At 50.7% G+C, this 23,606-nt stretch overlaps 1 protein-coding gene across 2 annotated transcripts in view; it reads left to right on the top strand.

Annotated features, from left to right (window-relative positions):
* Nucleotides 1-6,493: 6,493 nt before the first annotated feature.
* LOC141258680 (CD5 antigen-like) overlaps nt 6,494-23,606 on the top strand; it is a 176,847-nt gene continuing 159,734 nt past the window's right edge. For both annotated transcript variants that reach the window (XM_073673674.1, XM_073673673.1), the window contains exon 1: nt 6,494-6,637. In XM_073673674.1, the coding sequence (XP_073529775.1) occupies nt 6,580-6,637 (58 nt within the window). In that variant the 5' untranslated portion in view covers nt 6,494-6,579. The remainder of the gene's footprint in view (nt 6,638-23,606) is intronic.

Genomic DNA, 23,606 nt, shown 5'->3' with positions numbered 1-23,606 from the left:
TTGGGGTATAGGCGTCCCCTTTACCTGCCTCCATTCGTTCGGCTCCCTTCTCGGCGCCGTCTCCGGCCTTGGGTCCTCCCGCGCCATCCTCAGAGGCGGTCTCCTTCCTCTTCCAGGGTAGCGTGCTCCGTTGACTGGTCTCAGCTTGCTGGGTCATCTCCCGGCTCCACTCCGCCAGTATCTCGCGCTGTACCCGGGCCATCCTCCGTGCGAGGCCCTCCAGGGCAGTCTGTGCACACTCCCGGTCTCGGGGGAGCTGTGCAAGGACCTCCACTAGGCCTAGTGGGGTCGTGGTGTCTAGCAGGCTCCTGACCAACGGGTCGGTGCTGCTCTGCTCTTCTTCCAGCAGGCTCCTGGCCAGCGGGCCGGTGCTGCTCTGCTCTCCTTCCTCGGTCTTTAGCAGACTCCTGGCCAGCGGGCCGGTGCTGTTCTGCTTTCTCTCCATATCCGGGTAAACTTCTCCGCTACTCCTCGTTAGACTTCTTGCCTCCGGGTGCGCTCGCTCCAGACTGCTCCAGGCGGCACCCATCTTTGCTCTTTTCTTTCGTCTCCTCCCACTTCGAGGGCGGTCCCGGGGCAACTCGGTGACTGTCAGCTCCAGGGGTAGTTCTTTCACGCTGACAGACACCTCCAGCATCACAGTCTCTGTTGGTGGGGGCGGTTTCCACTTTTGGCGCCATTTTCTGTCCTGGCCCACGATGGGAGGTGGCCTCTTGCCCTCCTTTGGCACGCCCATAATGGCGTCCGCTGCTCTTCCAAGGCGGGAAATCTGCGGTTTTGGCGGGAAGCGTCGCCCAGTGGCGGGAAACTCTGCAGATGGCGGGAACAAGTTGGAAATGGCGGACAATCGGCGGGAAACGACTGGTGATGGAGTCCGATGGCGTGGACCCTCCGGAACCGGCGGGAGACTTCTTTCTGAGGTAAACTTGCACTTTTCTTCAGGCACGCAGTACCCGGGTGTTGCGGGCACGTAATCCTGCCGACTACGCCAAAGTTGACGCGCCCCCTGGGACATATTCCTTTTTGAGGGGAATACCCGGCACCGGATCAGATGGGGGGGTTGTAGTCTCCGAGCGGCTGTGACCCGGCCCCGTGCCCAGGGCGTCAAGCTCAGTGTTATGTGGCAGTCCTACAGATGTTATTAGTTCTTAATGTCGACTACGCCACCCGTTGTGTTGCGGTCACTATGGCCGCCGCTGCAGCAGGGTCCGCTGAGGCTGATGGTGTAAGTGCAGCTTGTGATGGTATAACCCCCAACGGGTGGGGTATAGCCTCAGGGGGTCAGGTGCAGAGGATGGCGGTTGTAGTGGTGCAGCATAGATGTTAAAGGAAGACAGAGTCGGGTTGTGCAGTTTAGGGTATTTACTCACTGCTGATGTTCCGGTCACTCCAGCTGCTAGTGACCACCCGAGCCGTGCTGCGTCCACCAGGTCCTGGATCCAGCCAACCCCCAAACAAGTCCGGAGCGTGGCCCTGAGCACTCTTTCTGTCCCGTTCTCTGGCCGTCCCCACCAGTAATCCACCTAGGTCCAGCTCCCTCGGGCCTTCTGTTGGGACACCCTTGGCCCTGGGTTCCCTGACCCTTCATGTGGTGTGCCTTCGGGGTGGATGTGATGGGTGGCCGTGGCAGATGCTGCCCACGGCCTCCGGTCTCTGGCTAGGTTGTGTTTTCTGCCCCCACCAGCTTGGGTTCCGGTACCCTGTGCCGACTCCTCACCCAGTGCTTTAATTTGGGTTCTTGGGTCCTCTCTGTTTTCCCCTCTGGGTACTCCTTCTTTGCTCCTCTCTCACTCAGGGTCTCTCTCTTGCTGCAGGCTGACTTCCTCTCTGCTTGCTGTCTGCTCCTCTGCAGCTGTCTTGCTGTCTGCTCCTCTGCAGCTGTCTTGCTGTCTGCATCTGACTTGTTCTCTGCATCTGACCCTGTTCTTAGTTGGTGCCCACCTTATATACACCCTCTATGTGTGAGCTCAGGTGACCAGCACCCAATGAGCTCCTATCTTTACCCAGGCTGCTCCCCCTATCTGCCCCTACACTACTTGGGATGTACCACCCCCCTCCCACTCCAGCCAGGAACAGACTCGGTCGTACCTGCACATTTCTAAGTGGGAGTACCGTCGGCCTGTTCCTCGGAAATGGGATGTGTGTAGTGCATGCAGCTGACTGAGCTCAGTTCCACTCTCCATCCTTGCCCGGGAGTGGAATATCACACCTCTGGGTTGAGGTGCAATACTCCTGTAGCAGCCGAATCCTCAGGGTGCTACATATGCATGACTCATTTCTGTTGGAATTGCTGTCTTTCATCCTAAAGCATAACTATTTCATCTTCGATCGTGCCTACCACAGGCAGGTGTCCGGGACCGCGATGGGTGCTCGTTGCGCCCCCTCTTATGCTAACCTTTTTCTGGGTTGGTGGGAGGGGGAGCACGTGTACCCGCTATCGGTTTTCCGGGCGCATGCCTTTCAGTGGTTTAGGTACATCGATGATGCCCTTGTTCTCTGGACAGGTACTAGAGAACAGTGTGTTGAGTTCTTTACTTACCTTAATACTAATGTGTTCAACATACATCTTACTTACAAAATCTCGGCAGAGAGTATTGATTTCCTTGATGTGAGACTTACATTGGAAGATGGACAGATTCGGACCAATTTGTTCCATAAGGACACATCAACGAATAACATTCTGCACTACAGCAGTTTCCATCCATTACACCTTAAATGTGGTATTCCCTATAGCCAGTATATCAGAACTAAACGCAACTGTAGTAACACTGATGATTTTATGTTACTGGCCAATGACTTAACTTACCGTTTGAAAAATAGAGGTTATCCTAAAAAAACCCTCAAATTGGCTTGGAACAGGGTCAAAGGTCTAGAAAGATCCAACTTATTACAACCCAGACCAAAAAAAGAGGATTCTATAACTCGTCTTATAACAGACTATAATAATCAATGGAGAGATCTCCAATGTATCTTACATAAGAATTGGTCTATCTTACTGTCAGAACCCAAACTTCAACATCTTGTATCTATTAAACCATCACTTACTGCAAGGAGAGCAAGAAATCTCAAGGACAAGCTGGTTAACAGTCACTTTGTTCGGCCAACAGTGAAATTGAATAGGGGCATGGTCCCCAAAGGGTCCCATGCCGGTGGAGGTTGCAACATATGTCCACATATGCCATCCACCTATATTTTCATTAACCTGAGGAATAAACGAGAGTTTCAATTGAAAAATTTCATTAACTGTCAGACTAAAAATGTTATTTATGCCCTAGTCTGTCCTTGTTCTCTTGTGCATATAGGTCAAACATCGCAGGAATTGCGCAAACGGATACAACACTTGTTGAACATTGCTTTGGCAGAAATCCATCTTAAAGCACAAAAACAAATTTCTACTGTAGCCAACTGCACCGGTGTAAGACCACTGGAACCAAGATCTATGGCCTTCATCGACTCCTGCCAAATATTCGTGGGGGTGATGTTACACCAGCATTACTGTGTCTTGAGTCCAGATGGATAAATATGACGGATTGTGTGTCTCCAAAAGGGATCAATGAGGATTTATGGTTTACTGGCTGCTATAAACACTAGTATCTTATCAAGCAGTACTGGTGGCATCTTGGTCTGGGCATCTTTTTGACGTCCGACCTTAATGCGAGGTCAAATTATGTTTTATTATATCTGACATTGTTTGATATATATGTATATACCTCTGGAAGCTGCAATATAATCTGGGTTGAATCATTGTATGAATTAGTATTATCAATCTGAGTTGTCCTTCGTTTATCGTTTACGTATTTTCGACATTATGATACATTTCTGTTCTCATATATATATTTATATATTGGGTTTGTTGTTTTTTATGATTTGATTTTCCGATTATATGGCTAATCTATTGATTACTGCGTGTCTGTCGGGGGAACATGTCCATATTTTCTTCTTTCTTTTATTCTGGATTATTTCGTTTTTTGTTCACTTCTTGGTTTCAGTAGTGAGAGAGACCGCCTCTGCTCTGCCTCCTTCTCTCGGCCCCATGCTTATAGCTGCTCTCCCCTCCTTTTTACCTCTCAATCCCGTGCTCCACTGTGAGACATAGAGCAGGTGATGGGGACGTTATATATACTGCCCCCTAGCTCTCTGTACTTCACGATGGCGCGCACTGTGACTCACATCTAGCTCATGTGGTTCGGCACTTCTGGGTGGTTTCCGGGTTGTGCGTTCCACGTTGGCACGCATACAAGCTGGAGGGGAGATCCCTCCTCCCCTGCCTTCATTTCTGGCAACTGCTGTTCCGGTGCTGCGTCTCAGCGTGACGCGCACAACGGATGTTAATTCATTTCCTGGCAGCTATACTAGCAGCGGTGCGCTCCAGCGTGACACGCACAACGGATGTTAATTCATTTCCTGGCAGCTATACTAGCAGCGGTGCGCTCCAGCGTGACACGCACAACGGATGTTAATTCATTTCCTGGCAGCTATACTAGCAGCGGTGCGCTCCAGCGTGACGCGCACAATGGATGTTAATTCATTTCCTGGCAGCTATACTAGCAGCGGTGCGCTCCAGCGTGACACGCACAACGGATGTTAATTCATTTCCTGGCAGCTATACTAGCAGCGGTGCGCTCCAGCGTGACACGCACAACGGATGTTAATTCATTTCCTGACAGCTATACTAGCAGCGGTGCGCTCCAGCGTGACACGCACGCCGGCTGTGCACATGCATTGATATTGTGCTCTATATATATATATATATATATATATATATATATATATATATATATATATATATATATATATATATATATATATATATATATATGTCTCAGCTTTCTCCCATCAAGCTTGTAAGGAGCACATGGAAAGCCTGGCGTTGGGATCGTGGTGGTCCTCTCTTTAGACCCCATAGTGGCTTCATCACTGAGGGGCATTTACTGTGTCTGGTCCGGTCTGTATATCCACATGCTCTTTTGTTTGACCATTGGCTGTGGCTGTGTTTTGAGGTGTATATATATACTAGATATTTTGGACATTGACTCTATACCGCTGAGGAAGCCAGAACCTCATGGTGTAACGCGTAGGGTTATGCATTGTTGACATCCCCCTTCTTCTCCACCGTGACCTTACATGCTTGGTATACTTTATCTATTCTCCCCTTCCCACTATGACCTATTGGGTACTGTCCGCTTGAGGGAGAACATAGACTTATCTTCTTTCCTCCTGTTTAAACTATTTATTTATTCTATATCTTTATAATGTATAATTTCCTTGGGGGACACATTTTAGCCATATGTCTACATTATTAGAATTATTTATTCTTCTACCATATCGGTGGTGCATTTTTTGATATATGAATTTGGGTGTATTCAGTACTTTTTGGATATATGCTATAACTTGTATTAAGGGGTCATCTTTGTCCAGATGTTTGCTTTTCTCTTTTATATGTCCTTTTAACTATGTTTTTTAACAAGTGGTGTTGTATGTCCTGACTATAATAAAATTTACACCATGTTTTCATCACACTGCCTCTATACTTGATTATTCATTACGCTTGGTGCCTGTTCTCCCTCCACCTCCTTTCTTTTTTCATTGTCTCTTTTGGGACCTTGGCACGAGTGTATGTTTAGATATATGGTGGTGCTGGGCCATATCCTTACCTCTGGAATGGTTTGTGATGACCTTAGGAATGGTTCAAGATGACCTCAGAGATAGTTGGTGATGACTTCGGGAATGGTTGGTCATGACATCAGAGATAGTTGGAGATCACTTCCGGAATGCTTGGGGATGACCGCGGGGATGGCTGATAATTTCTTCAGAGATGGTTATTATAGACCTCCCGGACGGTTTGTGGTTTGTGATAATCTCGGGAATGGTTGATGATGACCTCGGAGATGCCTCCAAGGATGGTTCATAGTGACTTTAGGTATGGTTGGTGATCACTGATGACCTCAGGGATGGTTTATATTGACCTTGGGAATGATTGATCAGGTCCTTGGGTTTGGTTGGTAATGACCTCAGGGATGGTTGGTGATGAGCTCAGACATTGTTGGTAATGGCATAATTGATGGTTGAGATGGTAACCTCAGGGTTAGATGGTGATGTCCTCGGATATGTTTGATAATGACCTCCCGAATGGTCAGTAATGACCTCCGGGGTGGCTGGTGCTGACTCGGAGATGTTTTATGTTAACCTTGGAGATAGTTGATAATGACCTTGGAGATGGGTGGGAATTATCTGGCAGAGGTTTAGTAATGACTTCAGTGGTACTTACAACAGAGATAACATATCAGTATGATTCTAGGAGTAACTGTTGTGGTAACCCTCCACCGTGGACTCCTGATACTCGCAGGCTGGTGTGTGACTGACATTGCCTTTAATATCATTCTGTTCTTGCAGAGTTCTGTTTTTATGACATTATGTAGTGCGGGGAGCTGACATTGTGGACTTTCTTTTCCTCGATCACAGATAAACAAATCTCTGTTTGTCTTTTTCCCATTAACCCGATGGTAAACAGGACCTCTGAGCCTGAGCAGTATCACACGGCTGGACAGCTGTGGGGCAGTCGCTGAGTATCCAGCTACCATGTCCGTCTTCGTCTGGTTCGTCCTCATCATTGGTGGCACAACGGCACACATTGAAGGTAGGTGTCAGCAGGTAACGGTGTTGGCTTACAAAAAGGCTGAAACATAAGGGGTCTAGAAGCGACCAGGGTCCACGGTTATTCCAGGTGCTGCACCAAGACCAGAGGTAATGAGGGTCTAAGAAGTTTTACCACCACAGGCAAATTCAGACGGTTTCTCAGGCTTTGTGGAGATCCTGTGGCCGAGTAGAGGATTAGCAATAGGCTGTGCGTGACAACTAGTGACAGCTGTGGCTGATGATGGCACTGATGGCGGCGATGACAGTAGAAGGTTAAATGTGCACTATACGAGCACAGAACACTGAGGTTCAATAAAATTCTGAATATAATTATCTCCTCCATAACCGTACCCATGATAACAGGAAGACGGTGCAGTATCATCTAATCCTGCTGTGTGACTGCTCCCCTCAAAAACGTTCATAAAGCTCATACCTGTCCTTCTCCTGCTCATCCCTGACCGTTCTCCTACCTGTCCTTCTCCTGCTCATCCCTGACCGTTCTCCTACCTGTCCTTCTCCTGCTCATACCCGACCCTTCTCATACTCAACCGTTCTGCTCATACCTGGCCTTTCTCCTGCTCATGTCTGCCCCTTCTTCTGCTCATACCTACCCTTCCCCTGCTCATAGATGACCCTTCTCCAGCTCATACCTGTCCTTCTCCTGCTCATCCCTGACCGTTCTCCTACCTGCGCTTCTCCTGTTCATCCCTGACCGTTCTCCTACCTGTCCTTCTCCTGCTCATACCTGACCCTTCTCATATTCAACCCTTCTGCTCATACCTGGCCTTTCTCCTGCTCATGTCTGCCCCTTCTTCTGTTGATACCTACCCTTCTCTTGCACATTCCTGCTCCTTCCCCTGCTCATAGATGACCCTTCTCCTGCTCATACTTGCCCCTTTCCTGCTTATACCTAACTCTTCTCCTGCTCCTACCTAACTCGTCTCCTTCTCATACCTGCCATATCTCCTACTCATACTGTACATGATCTTTCTCATGCTCATACTTGCCTTCCTCCTGCTCATACATGACCCTTCTCCATCTCAAACCTGACCCTTCTCCTGCTCATACCTGACCCTTCTCCTGCTCATACCTGACCCTTCTCCTGCTCATACCTTCCCCTTCTCCTGCTCATACCTTCCCCTTCTCCTGCTCATACCTGACCCTTCTCCTGCTCACACCTGACCCTTCTCCTGCTCATACCTGACCCTTCTCCTGCTCACACCTGACCCTTTTCCTGCTCACACCTGACCCTTTTCCTGCTCACACCTGACCCTTCTCCTGCTCACACCTGACCCTTCTCCTGCTCACACCTGACCCTTCTCCTGCTCACACCTGACCCTTCTCCTGCTCATACCTGACCCTTCTCCTGCTCATACCTGACCCTTCTCCTGCTCATACCTTCCCCTTCTCCTGCTCATACCTTCCCCTTCTCCTGCTCATACCTGACCCTTCTCCTGCTCATACCTGACCCTTCTCCTGCTCACACCTGACCCTTTTCCTGCTCACACCTGACCCTTTTCCTGCTCACACCTGACCCTTTTCCTGCTCACACCTGACCCTTTTCCTGCTCACACCTGACCCTTTTCCTGCTCACACCTGACCCTTTTCCTGCTCACACCTGACCCTTTTCCTGCTCACACCTGACCCTTCTCCTGCTCACACCTGACCCTTCTCCTGCTCACACCTGACCCTTCTCCTGCTCATACCTGACCCTTCTCCTGCTCATACCTGACCCTTCTCCTGCTCATACCTGACCCTTCTCCTGCTCATACCTTCCCCTTCTCCTGCTCATACCTTCCCCTTCTCCTGCTCATACCTGACCCTTCTCCTGCTCATACCTGACCCTTCTCCTGCTCACACCTGACCCTTTTCCTGCTCACACCTGACCCTTTTCCTGCTCACACCTGACCCTTTTCCTGCTCACACCTGACCCTTTTCCTGCTCACACCTGACCCTTTTCCTGCTCACACCTGACCCTTTTCCTGCTCACACCTGACCCTTTTCCTGCTCACACCTGACCCTTTTCCTGCTCACACCTGACCCTTTTCCTGCTCACACCTGACCCTTTTCCTGCTCACACCTTCCCCTTCTCCTGCTCACACCTTCCCCTTCTCCTGCTCACACCTTCCCCTTCTCCTGCTCACTCCGGACCCTTCTCCTGCTCACACCTTCCCCTTCTCCTGCTCACACCTTCCCCTTCTCCTGCTCACACCTTCCCCTTCTCCTGCTCACACCTTCCCCTTCTCCTGCTCATACCTTCCCCTTCTCCTGCTCATACCTTCCCCTTCTCCTGCTCATACCTGACCCTTCTCCTGCTCATACCTGACCCTTCTCCTGCTCACACCTGACCCTTTTCCTGCTCACACCTGACCCTTTTCCTGCTCACACCTGACCCTTTTCCTGCTCACACCTGACCCTTCTCCTGCTCACACCTGACCCTTCTCCTGCTCACACCTGACCCTTCTCCTGCTCATACCTGACCCTTCTCCTGCTCATACCTGACCCTTCTCCTGCTCATACCTGACCCTTTTCCTGCTCACACCTTCCCCTTCTCCTGCTCACACCTTCCCCTTCTCCTGCTCACTCCGGACCCTTCTCCTGCTCACACCTTCCCCTTCTCCTGCTCACACCTTCCCCTTCTCCTGCTCACACCTTCCCCTTCTCCTGCTCACACCTTCCCCTTCTCCTGCTCACTCCTTCCCCTTCTCCTGCTCACACCTTCCCCTTCTCCTGCTCACTCCGGACCCTTCTCCTGCTCACTCCGGACCCTTCTCCTGCTCACTCCAGTCTACAGGAGTCAATGGAGCTCATAGAAGTCTATAGACTCTACCGAGCTCATGTTATAATTGCTTATAATGCCTCCATCTTCTGCCAGTCATTGCACAGGTTACCCATTCGCTACAGGGTCCAATATAAACTCATCGATCTCACCCACAAAGCTCTCCACAGTTCTGCACTGCCTTATATTTCCTCTCTCATCTCTGTCTGTCGTCCTACACGTGCCCTCCGTTCTACAAATTACCTAAGACTAACATCCCCCATAATCTCCGTTTCCAAGACTTCTCTCGTGCTGCGCCAGTTCTCTGGAATGCTCTACCCCAGATGATCTGACTGATGCCTAGCCCTCATATCTTCAAGCGTGCTCTAAAAACCCATCTCTTTAAACAAGCCGACCACCTCAACTACTCAGTAAACTAACCTTCCCCTGTCCCCTCCTTCTAAATATTATTCAGAATCTGCTCCCTACTGTTCATCTGTCTCTACACCCTCCATGCACACGATACCTACACTCGATACTGGATTATTGCACTTATATATACTGTCTGATGACCCGATCATGCAGCTTTATATGAAAATCCCTATTTATTATAATTGCCTGACCTGAAATAACGAGCACCTTTCACCTATTGTGTCCCCCCATTTCCTTGTAGATTGTAAGCAGCGAGCAGCCGGACCCTCACTCCTAATGTAACTGTTCACGGTCTTACCTTGTATTGAATTTATTGTCTGTACATGTCCCCGCTTAATTGTAAAGTGCTGCGGAATATGTTGGCGCTATATAAATAAAAATTATTATTATTATTGTTATTACTCTCAGTATTCTATACACTTCTATGTAGTGGCGGCAGAGGCCACGCGACTGCTATGGGGCCTGTGAGCTGGGGGAGCCCGGTGTCAACGCCCGCACCAGGTTGTCCCTTCAGCCATCAGTGCGGGCAATGATAATGGAGGAGGGAGCCTCAGCAAACACTTCCAGCCCCATAATTCTGCCTCGGCGTCTGATGTCTCAGAGAAGGGGGCGCTATGACGTCATTACAGCGCACCCGCTGTTCTGAGAAGTCCTGTGCTTCACACCACGGGCTCAGGAAATTGGAGCATTGGGTGGAATGAGGAGAGGTGAGTATTGTATTTTTTTTTTTAAATCAGTGACTGGTGGCCATAATAGAGTATGAAGGACCATGGGGAGTGCATTATACTGTATGGAGAACCATGGGGGGTGCATTATACTGTATGGAGGACCATGGGGAGAGCATTTTATTACATGGAGAACCATGGGGGGTGCATTATACTGTATGGAGGACCATGAGGGTACATTATATTGTGTGGGGGACCATGGGGGGCTCATTATATTGTATTGAGGACAATGGGGGGCGCATTATATTGTGTGGAAGACCATTGGGGGTGCATTATATTGTGTTGAGGACCATGGAGGATTGCATTATATTGTATGTAGGACCATGGGGGATGCATTATACTGTATGGAGGACTATGGGGGTGCATTATATTGTATGGAGGACCATGGGGGTGCATTATATTGTATGGAGGACCATGGGGGGTGCATTATTCTGTATGGAGGAACATGGAGAGGACATTATATTGTATGGAAGACCATGGGGGGTGCATTATACTGTATGGAGGACCATGGGGGGTGCATTATATTGTATGGAAGACCATAGGGGTGCATTATATTGTATGGAAGACCATAGGGGTGCATTATATTGTTTGGAGGACCATGCGGGGTGCATTATACTGTATGGAGGACCATGGGGGTGCATTATATTGTATGGAGAATCAAGGGGGTGCACTATATTGTATAGAGGACCATGGGGGTGCATTATATTGTATGGAGGACTATGGGGAGTGCATTTTACTGTATGGAGGACCATAGGGGTGCATTGTATTGTATGGAGAATCAAGGGGGTGCATTATATTGTATGGAGGACCATGGGGGTGCATTATACTGTATGGAGGACCATAGGGGTGAATTATATTGTATGGAGAATCAAGCAGGTGCATTATATTGTATTGAGGACCATGGCTGGTGCAGTATATTGTATAGAGGATCATGGGGGGTGCATTATACTGTATGGAGAACCATGGGGGGTGCATTACATTGTATGGAGGACTATGGGGAGTGTATTATATTGTATGGAGGACAATGGGGAGTGCATTATAATGTATGGAGGACCATGGAGGTGCATTATATTGTATGGGGGACCATGGAGGGTGCATTATATTGTATGGAGGACAATGGAGAGTCCATTATACTATATGGAGGACTATGTGAAGTGTATTATATTGTATGGAGAACAATGGGGAGTGCATTATAATGTATGGAGGACAATGGGGAGTGCATTATAATGTATGGAGGACCATGGGGGAACATTATACTATATGGAGGACTATGGGAGTGTATTATATTGTATGGAGAATAATAGGGAGTGCATTATACTGTATGAAGGACCATGGGGAGTGTATTATATTATATGGAGGACCATGGGGAGTGCATTATGCTGTATGGAGGACTATGGGTGTGCATTATACTGTATGGAGGACTATGGGAAGAACATTATACTATATGGAGGACCATGGGAAATGCATTATATTGTATGGAGGACTATGGGGGTGCATTATGCTGTATGGAGAACCATGGAGGGTGCATTATATTGTATGGAGGACCATGGCGGGTGCATTATATTATATGGAGGACAATAGGGAGTACATTATATTGAATGGAGGACCATGGGGGTGCATTATACTGTATGAGGACCATGGGGGTGCATGATATTGTATGTAGAACCATGGGGGTGCATTATATTGTATGGAGGACCATGGGGGGTGCATTTTACTGTATGAGGACCATGGGGGTGCATTATACTATATGGAGGACTATGGGGGTTCATTATATTGTATGGAGGACCATGGGGGGCACATTATATTGTATGGAGGACCATGGGGAGTGCCTTATACTGTATTGAGGACCATGGGGCCGCATTATATTGTATGGAGGACCATGGGGGGTGCATTATACTGTATTGAGGACCATGGGGCCGCATTATATTGTATGGAGGACCATGGGGGGTGCATTATACTGTATGGAGGACCATGGGGGTGCATTATATTGTATGGAGGACCATGGGGGTGCATTATACTATGTGGAGGACCATGAGAGGTTCATTATACTGTATGGAGGACCATGGGGGTGCTTTATATTGTATGGCAGATCATGGGGGGTGCATTATATTGTATGGAGGACTATGGGGAGTGCATTATACTATATGGAGGACTATGGGGAGTGCATTATACTGTATGGAGGACTATGAGTGTGTGTTATACTATATGGAGGACTATGGGGAGTGCATTATACTGTATGGAGGACTATGGGGAGTGCATTATACTGTATGGAGGACTATGGAGAGTATATTATATGGAGGACTATGGGGAGTGTATTATACTATATGGGGGACTATGGGGAGTACATTATACTATATGGAGGACTATGGGGAGTGCATTATACTGTATGGAGGACCATGGGGAGTGTATTATATTGTATGGAGGACTATGGGGAGTGTATTATACTATATGGAGGACTATGGGGGGCACATTATATTGTATGGAGGACCATGGAGAGTGCATTATACTATATAGAGGACCATGGGGGTGCATTATATTGCATGGAGGACCATGGGGGGCGCATTATACTGTATGGAGGACTATGGGGGGTGCATTATACTGTATGGAGGACCATGATAGGTTCATTATACTGTATGGAGGACCATGGGGGTGCATTATATTGTATGGCGGACCATGGGGGTGCTTTATATTGTATGGCAGATCATAGGGGGTGCATTATATTGTATGGCGGACCATGGGGGTGCTTTATATTGTATGGCAGATCATGGGGGGTGCATTATATTGTATGGAGGACTATGAGGAGTGCATTATACTATATGGGGGACTCATTATATTGTATGGAGGACCATGGAGAGTGCATTATACTATGTGGAGGACCATGGGGGTGCATTATATTGTATGGAGGAGGACCATGGGAGGGAGTATTATATTGTGTGGAGGACCATAGGGGGCGCATTATACTATATGGAAGGCTGTGGGGCCATTATAATATTTTGAGGGCTATGTGGGGGGGCCATTATACTGTATGCCAGCAATTATACAGTGTGAAGGTGTGTTTGGGATCTATCATACTTTGTGGAGGCCATTATACTGCATGGAGGGCTGTGTGGGGGTCACAGTTGGGGGATCATACTGTATTGGGGTCACCATACTTTGCCTTGGGAATTGAGGTGGGGAACAGTATGGTCATTATACTGGTGGAGGAATTCACCATGGGGGTATCTTACTGTGGGGGACACTTTTATTGTCATCATACTTTATGGGGCAATGAAAGAGGGATCTAGGACGTCAGCAGGAGGAAAATTACTATGAAAAGGCTGGAAGGTTGTGAGATCTGCTCTTCTGTGACCCCGACAATTATTCACTTTTTCTTTTGGTGGGGGAGGGGGGTGTTGGGGGCCTAATTAGAACTTCTGCTATGGGGCACCATGACTTTTATGTATCCCCTGCTTCTATGACAGGGGCGGACATACCGCCGGTGCAGCCAGTACACCTGCACCGGGGCCCGGAGGTGGAGGGGGGCCTTGCAGGGTGATTAATAATGAGAGCAATCTGGCCCGAGGCTCCGAGGGGCTCATGGCCAGATAGCCCTCATTATAAGCACCAGTATCCCCTCCTCATGGCTTCCTGGCTGGATCTTTCTCTATGAGCGTGTCATTGCTCTGCGTCAGCACTATGCGTCATCGCTCTGCATCAGCACTATGCGTCAGCGCTCTGCGTCAACGCTCTGCACACTCCTGTGTCATCGCTCTGCGCGCTCCTGTGTCATCGCTCTGCGCGCTCCTGTGTCATCGCTCTGCGCGCTCCTGTGTCATCGCTCTGCGCGCTCCTGTGTCATCGCTCTGCGCGCTCCTGTGTCATCGCTCTGCGCGCTCCTGTGTCATCGCTCTGCTCGCTCCTGTGTCATCGCTCTGCTCGCTCCTGTGTCATCGCTCTGCGCGCTCCTGTGTCATCGCTCTGCGCGCTCCTGTGTCATCGCTCTGTGTCATCGCTCTGCGCGCTCCTGTGTCATCGCTCTGCGCGCTCCTGTGTCATCGCTCTGTGTCATCGCTCTGCGCGCTCCTGTGTCATCGCTCTGCGCGCTCCTGTGTCATCGCTGTGCGCGCTCCTGTGTCATCGCTCTGCGCGCTCCTGTGTCATCGCTCTGTGTCATCGCTCTGCGCGCTCCTGTGTCATCGCTCTGCGCGCTCCTGTGTCATCGCTCTGCGCGCTCCTGTGTCATCGCTCTGTGTCATCGCTCTGCGCGCTCCTGTGTCATCGCTCTGCGCGCTCCTGTGTCATCGCTCTGCGCGCTCCTGTGTCATCGCTCTGCGCGCTCCTGTGTCATCGCTCTGCATGCTCCTGTGTCATCGCTCTGCACCCTCCTGTGTCATCGCTCTGCACCCTCCTGTGTCATCGCTTTGCACCCTCCTGTGTCATCGCTTTGCACGCTCCTGTCATCGCTCTGCGCGCTCCTGTGTCATCGCTCTGCGCGCTCCTGTGTCATCGCTCTGTGTCATCGCTCTGTGTCATCGCTCTGTGTCATCGCTCTGCGCGCTCCTGTGTCATCGCTCTGCGTCATTGCTCTGCGCGCTCCTGTGTCATCGCTCTGCGCGCTCCTGTGTCATCGCTCTGCGCGCTCCTGTGTCATCTCTCTGCGTCATCGCTCTGCGCGCTCCTGTGTCATCGCTCTGCGCGCTCCTGTGTCATCGCTCTGTGTCATCGCTCTGCGCGCTCCTGTGTCATCGCTCTGCGCGCTCCTGTGTCATCGCTCTGCGCGCTCCTGTGTCATCGCTCTGTGTCATCGCTCTGCGCGCTCCTGTGTCATCGCTCTGTGTCATCGCTCTGCGCGCTCCTGTGTCATCGCTCTGTGTCATCGCTCTGCGCGCTCCTGTGTCATCGCTCTGCGCGCTCCTGTGTCATCGCTCTGCGCGCTCCTGTGTCATCGCTCTGTGTCATCGCTCTGCGCGCTCCTGTGTCATCTCTCTGCGTCATCGCTCTGCACGCTCCTGTGTCATCGCTCTGCGCGCTCCTGTGTCATCGCTCTGCTCGCTCCTGTGTCATCGCTCTGCGCGCTCCTGTGTCATCGCTCTGCGCGCTCCTGTGTCATCGCTCTGTGTCATCGCTCTGCGCGCTCCTGTGTCATCGCTCTGCGCGCTCCTGTGTCATCGCTCTGCGCGCTCCTGTGTCATCGCTCTGTGTCATCGCTCTGCGCGCTCCTGTGTCATCGCTCTGTGTCATCGCTCTGCGCGCTCCTGTGTCATCGCTCTGTGTCATCGCTCTGCGCGCTCCTGTGTCATCGCTCTGCGCGCTCCTGTGTCATCGCTCTGTGTCATCGCTCTGCGCGCTCCTGTGTCATCGCTCTGTGTCATCGCTCTGCGCGCTCCTGTGTCATCGCTCTGTGTCATCGCTCTGCGCGCTCCTGTGTCATCGCTCTGTGTCATCGCTCTGCGCGCTCCTGTGTCATCGCTCTGTGTCATTGCTCTGCGCGCTCCTGTGTCATCGCTCTGCGTCATCGCTCTGCGCGCTCCTGTGTCATCGCTCTGCGCGCTCCTGTGTCATCGCTCTGTGTCATCGCTCCTGTGTCATCGCTCTGTGTCATCGCTCCTGTGTCATCGCTCTGCGCGCTCCTGTGTCATCGCTCTGCGCGCTCCTGTGTCATCGCTCTGCGCGCTTCTGTGTCATCGCTCTGCATGCTCCTGTGTCATCGCTCTGCGCGCTCCTGTGTCATCGCTCTGTGTCATCGCTCTGCGCGCTCCTGTGTCATCGCTCTGTGTCATCGCTCCTGTGTCATCGCTCTGCGCGCTCCTGTGTCATCGCTCTGTGTCATCGCTCTGCGCGCTCCTGTGTCATCGCTCTGTGTCATAGCTCTGCGCGCTCCTGTGTCATCGCTCTGTGTCATCGCTCTGCGCGCTCCTGTGTCATCGCTCTGCGCGCTCCTGTGTCATCGCTCTGTGTCATCGCTTTGCGCGCTCCTGTGTCATCGCTCTGCGCGCTCCTGTGTCATCGCTCTGCGCGCTCCTGTGTCATCGCTCTGCATGCTCCTGTGTCATCGCTCTGTGTCATCGCTCTGCGCGCTCCTGTGTCATCGCTCTGTGTCATCGCTCTGTGTCATCGCTCTGCGCGCTCCTGTGTCATCGCTCTGTGTCATCGCTCTGCGCGCTCCTGTGTCATCGCTCTGCGCGCTCCTGTGTCATCGCTCTGCGCGCTCCTGTGTCATCGCTCTGCGCGCTCCTGTGTCATCGCTCTGCATGCTCCTGTGTCATCGCTCTGCACCCTCCTGTGTCATCGCTCTGCACCCTCCTGTGTCATCGCTTTGCACGCTCCTGTCATCGCTCTGCGCGCTCCTGTGTCATCGCTCTGCGCGCTCCTGTGTCATCGCTCTGTGTCATCGCTCTGTGTCATCGCTCTGTGTCATCGCTCTGCGCGCTCCTGTGTCATCGCTCTGCGTCATTGCTCTGCGCGCTCCTGTGTCATCGCTCTGCGCGCTCCTGTGTCATCGCTCTGCGCGCTCCTGTGTCATCTCTCTGCGTCATCGCTCTGCGCGCTCCTGTGTCATCGCTCTGCGCGCTCCTGTGTCATCGCTCTGTGTCATCGCTCTGCGCGCTCCTGTGTCATCGCTCTGCGCGCTCCTGTGTCATCGCTCTGCGCGCTCCTGTGTCATCGCTCTGCGCGCTCCTGTGTCATCGCTCTGTGTCATCGCTCTGCGCGCTCCTGTGTCATCGCTCTGTGTCATCGCTCTGCGCGCTCCTGTGTCATCGCTCTGTGTCATCGCTCTGCGCGCTCCTGTGTCATCGCTCTGCGCGCTCCTGTGTCATCGCTCTGCGCGCTCCTGTGTCATCGCTCTGTGTCATCGCTCTGCGCGCTCCTGTGTCATCTCTCTGCGTCATCGCTCTGCACGCTCCTGTGTCATCGCTCTGCGCGCTCCTGTGTCATCGCTCTGCTCGCTCCTGTGTCATCGCTCTGCGCGCTCCTGTGTCATCGCTCTGCGCGCTCCTGTGTCATCGCTCTGTGTCATCGCTCTGCGCGCTCCTGTGTCATCGCTCTGCGCGCTCCTGTGTCATCGCTCTGCGCGCTCCTGTGTCATCGCTCTGTGTCATCGCTCTGCGCGCTCCTGTGTCATCGCTCTGTGTCATCGCTCTGCGCGCTCCTGTGTCATCGCTCTGTGTCATCGCTCTGCGCGCTCCTGTGTCATCGCTCTGCGCGCTCCTGTGTCATCGCTCTGTGTCATCGCTCTGCGCGCTCCTGTGTCATCGCTCTGTGTCATCGCTCTGCGCGCTCCTGTGTCATCGCTCTGTGTCATCGCTCTGCGCGCTCCTGTGTCATCGCTCTGTGTCATCGCTCTGCGCGCTCCTGTGTCATCGCTCTGTGTCATTGCTCTGCGCGCTCCTGTGTCATCGCTCTGCGTCATCGCTCTGCGCGCTCCTGTGTCATCGCTCTGTGTCATCGCTCCTGTGTCATCGCTCTGTGTCATCGCTCCTGTGTCATCGCTCTGCGCGCTCCTGTGTCATCGCTCTGCGCGCTCCTGTGTCATCGCTCTGCGCGCTTCTGTGTCATCGCTCTGCATGCTCCTGTGTCATCGCTCTGCGCGCTCCTGTGTCATCGCTCTGTGTCATCGCTCTGCGCGCTCCTGTGTCATCGCTCTGTGTCATCGCTCCTGTGTCATCGCTCTGCGCGCTCCTGTGTCATCGCTCTGTGTCATCGCTCTGCGCGCTCCTGTGTCATCGCTCTGTGTCATAGCTCTGCGCGCTCCTGTGTCATCGCTCTGTGTCATCGCTCTGCGCGCTCCTGTGTCATCGCTCTGCGCGCTCCTGTGTCATCGCTCTGTGTCATCGCTTTGCGCGCTCCTGTGTCATCGCTCTGCGCGCTCCTGTGTCATCGCTCTGCGCGCTCCTGTGTCATCGCTCTGCATGCTCCTGTGTCATCGCTCTGTGTCATCGCTCTGCGCGCTCCTGTGTCATCGCTCTGTGTCATCGCTCTGTGTCATCGCTCTGCGCGCTCCTGTGTCATCGCTCTGTGTCATCGCTCTGCGCGCTCCTGTGTCATCGCTCTGCGCGCTCCTGTGTCATCGCTCTGTGTCATCGCTCTGCGCGCTCCTGTGTCATCGCTCTGTGTCATCGCTCTGCGCGCTCCTGTGTCATCGCTCTGCGCGCTCCTGTGTCATCGCTCTGCGCGCTCCTGTGTCATCGCTCTGCGCGCTCCTGTGTCATCGCTCTGTGTCATCGCTCTGCATGCTCCTGTGTCATCGCTCTGTGTCATCGCTCTGCGCGCTCCTGTGTCATCGCTCTGTGTCATCGCTCTGCGCGCTCCTGTGTCATCGCTCTGCGCGCTCCTGTGTCATCGCTCTGTGTCATCGCTTTGCGCGCTCCTGTGTCATCGCTCTGCGCGCTCCTGTGTCATCGATCTGCGCGCTCCTGTGTCATCGCTCTGTGTCATCGCTCTGTGTCATCGCTCTGCACGCTCCTGTGTCATCGCTCTGTGTCATCGCTCCTGTGTCATCGCTCTGCACGCTCCTGTGTCATCGCTCTGTGTCATCGCTCTGTGTCATCGCTCTGCGCGCTCCTGTGTCATCGCTCTGCGCGCTCCTGTGTCATCGCTCTGTGTCATCGCTCCTGTGTCATCGCTCCTGTGTCATCGCTCTGCGCGCTCCTGTGTCATCGCTCTGTGTCATCGCTCTGCGCGCTCCTGTGTCATCGCTCTGTGTCATCGCTCTGTGCGCTCCTGTGTCATCGCTCTGTGTCATCGCTCCTGTGTCATCGCTCCTGTGTCATCGCTCTGTGTCATCGCTCTGTGTCATCGCTCTGCGCGCTCCTGTGTCATCGCTCTGTGTCATCGCTCTGTGTCATCGCTCTGCGCGCTCCTGTGTCATCGCTCTGTGTCATCGCTCCTGTGTCATCGCTCTGCGCGCTCCTGTGTCATCGCTCTGTGTCATCGCTCTGCGCGCTCCTGTGTCATCGCTCTGTGTCATCGCTCTGTGTCATCGCTCTGCGCGCTCCTGTGTCATCGCTCTGTGTCATCGCTCTGTGTCATCGCTCTGCGCGCTCCTGTGTCATCGCTCTGTGTCATCGCTCCTGTGTCATCGCTCTGCGCGCTCCTGTGTCATCGCTCTGTGTCATCGCTCTGTGTCATCGCTCTGCGCGCTCCTGTGTCATCGCTCTGTGTCATCGCTCTGCGCGCTCCTGTGTCATCGCTCTGTGTCATCGCTCCTGTGTCATCGCTCTGCGCGCTCCTGTGTCATCGCTCTGTGTCATCGCTCTGTGTCATCGCTCTGCGCGCTCCTGTGTCATCGCTCTGTGTCATCGCTCTGTGTCATCGCTCTGCGCGCTCCTGTGTCATCGCTCTGTGTCATCGCTCTGTGTCATCGCTCTGCGCGCTCCTGTGTCATCGCTCTGTGTCATCGCTCCTGTGTCATCGCTCTGTACGCTCCTGTGTCATCGCTCTGTGTCATCGCTCCTGTGTCATCGCTCTGTGTCATCGCTCTGCGCGCTCCTGTGTCATCGCTCTGTGTCATCGCTCCTGTGTCATCACTCTGCGCGCTCCTGTGTCATCGCTCTGTGTCATCGCTCTGTGTCATCGCTCTGCGCGCTCCTGTGTCATCGCTCTGTGTCATCGCTCTGCGCGCTCCTGTGTCATCGCTCTGTGTCATCGCTCTGCACGCTCCTGTGTCATCGCTCTGTGTCATCGCTCCTGTGTCATCGCTCTGCGCGCTCCTGTGTCATCGCTCCTGTGTCATCGCTCCTGTGTCATCGCTCTGTGTCATCGCTCTGCACGCTCCTGTGTCATCGCTCTGTGTCATCGCTCCTGTGTCATCGCTCTGCGCGCTCCTGTGTCATCGCTCCTGTGTCATCGCTCTGTGTCATCGCTCTGCACGCTCCTGTGTCATCGCTCTGTGTCATCGCTCCTGTGTCATCGCTCCTGTGTCATCGCTCTGTGTCATCGCTCTGTGTCATCGCTCTGTGTCATCGCTCTGCACGCTCCTGTGTCATCGCTCTGTGTCATCGCTCCTGTGTCATCGCTCCTGTGTCATCGCTCTGTGTCATCGCTCTGCGCGCTCCAGTATCATTCAGAAGGTTCCTGGTGAGAAGAAGGAAGCGATGCTGCGGCGGGGAATGGACGGAGAGGTGTGAGTGTGAGTTACTGTGAGTGTGAGTTACTGTGAGTGTGAGTGTGTGTACTGGGGATAGGACAATGAGAGGGGGTTGGTGGAGGGCTGGGATGGACGAGGGACTTCATGGACTTATAATAAACAGGTGGAGGGGGAGGAGGACGTGTGATATGGATGTAAAATGAATTGGGCGGTGGGGGAGGATGCGAGTCCCTGATGGCGTCATAATGAATTGTGGGATGGGAGAAGACGCTGTCAGGGACTTATAGTGAATGGGGGGGAGGGCGCAGGACAGGGACTAAGACTATGTTCACACATTCAGGATTTGCAGCTGAAACTTCTGCGGTAAATCCTGATGGATCGGCAGGAAATACACATTTTTTCTGTGCTTTTTAAAGACGTTTTTGTTGCAGATTTTTCATTACAATGGGTGAAATCTGCCGCCCAAACTTCCAAGAGTTAATATTAAGCAGATGTAAATCTGGAAGGAGAGAATATGCAGCGTGTGAATGAGACTCCAGGATTCTCATTCAATTTGCTGTCCCTGTAAAACGCTGCGTATTTGCTGCAACATGTGCACATAGCCGTGAAATGAATGGGGGGAGAGTCACAGACACAGATTCATTATTAATGGCGTGTGGCTGTATATGAATGGTGGGGTCCATATCAGGGGCGCAGTGCGGGGAGACACATGTATGCACAATGTATATACGACCTTGTTATTTTCAGGGCTGCAGTGATCATCAGCCGCCACTAGATGTCAGTATTTAGTCTGTATCTGCACTGTGTGACTTGGAGTGATAGGAGCCATTAGCCACATTCGCGCAGTCCTGTGAGATGTCTGTGAGCTGCCAGGTTTTTTATTGGACGGCAGATGGACTCACAGCTTCATAGATCCATTCACATATCTGTGAAAATGACAGATCCGAGAATGAGATCTGCAAGACTTAGAGCATGTCCTGTTCTGATCCGATTTTAAAGATCAGAACCGGACTTACTTAGCGGGTCTGTGTGCTGTCAGAGAAAAATAATCAAACAGCACATGGATACAGAAATGTAGCCATATTATACATATAGCGCCGCTGCTTAGTGTATACTGTACTCACTTATGTATAACGCTGTTCCTTAGTGTATAGTGTACTCACTTATGTATAGTGCCTTCCCTTAGTGTATACTGTACTCACTTATTATATATAGTGCCATCCCTTAGTGTATAGTGTACTCACTTATTATATATAGTGTTGTCCCTTAGTGTATAGTGTACTCACTTATTATGTATAGTGCCGTCCCTTAGTATATAGTGTACTCACTTATTATATATAGTGCCATCCCTTAGTGTATAGTGTACTCACTTATTATATATAGTGCCATCCCTTAGTATATAGTGTACTCACTTATTATATATAGTGCCATCCCTTAGTATATAGTGTACTCACTTATGTATAACGCTGTTCCTTAGTGTATAGTGTACTCACTTATGTATAGTGCCTTCCCTTAGTGTATAGTGTACTCACTTATTATATATAGTGCCATCCCTTAGTGTATACTGTACTCACTTATGTATAACGCTGTTCCTTAGTGTATAGTGTACTCACTTATGTATAGTGCCTTCCCTTAGTGTATACTGTACTCACTTATTATATATAGTGCCATCCCTTAGTGTATAGTGTACTCACTTATTATATATAGTGTTGTCCCTTAGTGTATAGTGTACTCACTTATTATGTATAGTGCCGTCCCTTAGTATATAGTGTACTCACTTATTATATATAGTGCCATCCCTTAGTGTATAGTGTACTCACTTATTATATATAGTGCCATCCCTTAGTATATAGTGTACTCACTTATGTATAACGCTGTTCCTTAGTGTATAGTGTACTCACTTATGTATAGTGCCTTCCCTTAGTGTATAGTGTACTCACTTATTATATATAGTGCCATCCCTTAGTGTATACTGTACTCACTTATTATATATAGTACCATCCCTTAGTGTATAGTGTACTCACTTATTATATATAGTGCCATCCCTTAGTATATAGTGTACTCACTTATGTATAGTGTCATCCCTTAGTGTATAGTGTACTCACTTATGTATAGTGCCTTCCCTTAGTGTATAGTGTACTCACTTATTATATATAGTGCCATCCCTTAGTGTATAGTGTATTCACTTATTATATATAGTGCCATCCCTTAGTGTATAGTGTACTCACTTATGTATAGTGCCATCCCTTAGTGTATAGTGTACTCACTTATGTATAGTGCCTTCCCTTAGTGTATAGTGTACTCACTTATTATATATAGTGCCATCCCTTAGTGTATAGTGTATTCACTTATTATGTATAGTGCCGTCCCTTAATGTATAGTGTACTCACTTATGTATAGTGCCATCCCTTAGTGTATAGTGTACTCACTTATGTATAGTGTCATCCCTTAGTGTATAGTGTACTCACTTATGTATAGTGTCATCCCTTAGTGTATAGTGTACTCACTTATGTATAGTGCCTTCCCTTAGTGTATAGTGTACTCACTTATTATATATAGTGCCATCCCTTAGTGTATAGTGTATTCACTTATTATATATAGTGCCATCCCTTAGTGTATAGTGTACTCACTTATGTATAGTGCCATCCCTTAGTGTATAGTGTACTCACTTATGTATAGTGTCATCCCTTAGTGTATAGTGTACTCACTTATGTATAGTGCCTTCCCTTAGTGTATAGTGTACTCACTTATTATATATAGTGCCTTCCCTTAGTGTATAGTGTACTCACTTATGTATAGTGCCTTCCCTTAGTGTATAGTGTACTCACTTATTATATATAGTGCCATCCCTTAGTGTATAGTGTACTCACTTATGTATAGTGCCTTCCCTTAGTGTATAGTGTACTCACTTATTATATATAGTGCCATCCCTTAGTGTATAGTGTATTCACTTATTATGTATAGTGCCGTCCCTTAATGTATAGTGTAC

The sequence above is a fragment of the Phyllobates terribilis genome, unplaced genomic scaffold, assembly GCF_046119375.1.
Source record: "Phyllobates terribilis strain yellow unplaced genomic scaffold, ASM4611937v1 Scaffold_3__8_contigs__length_932513732, whole genome shotgun sequence".
NCBI classification, from domain to species: Eukaryota; Metazoa; Chordata; class Amphibia; order Anura; family Dendrobatidae; genus Phyllobates; species Phyllobates terribilis.
This window is presented reverse-complemented; position numbering and strand designations above follow the sequence as displayed.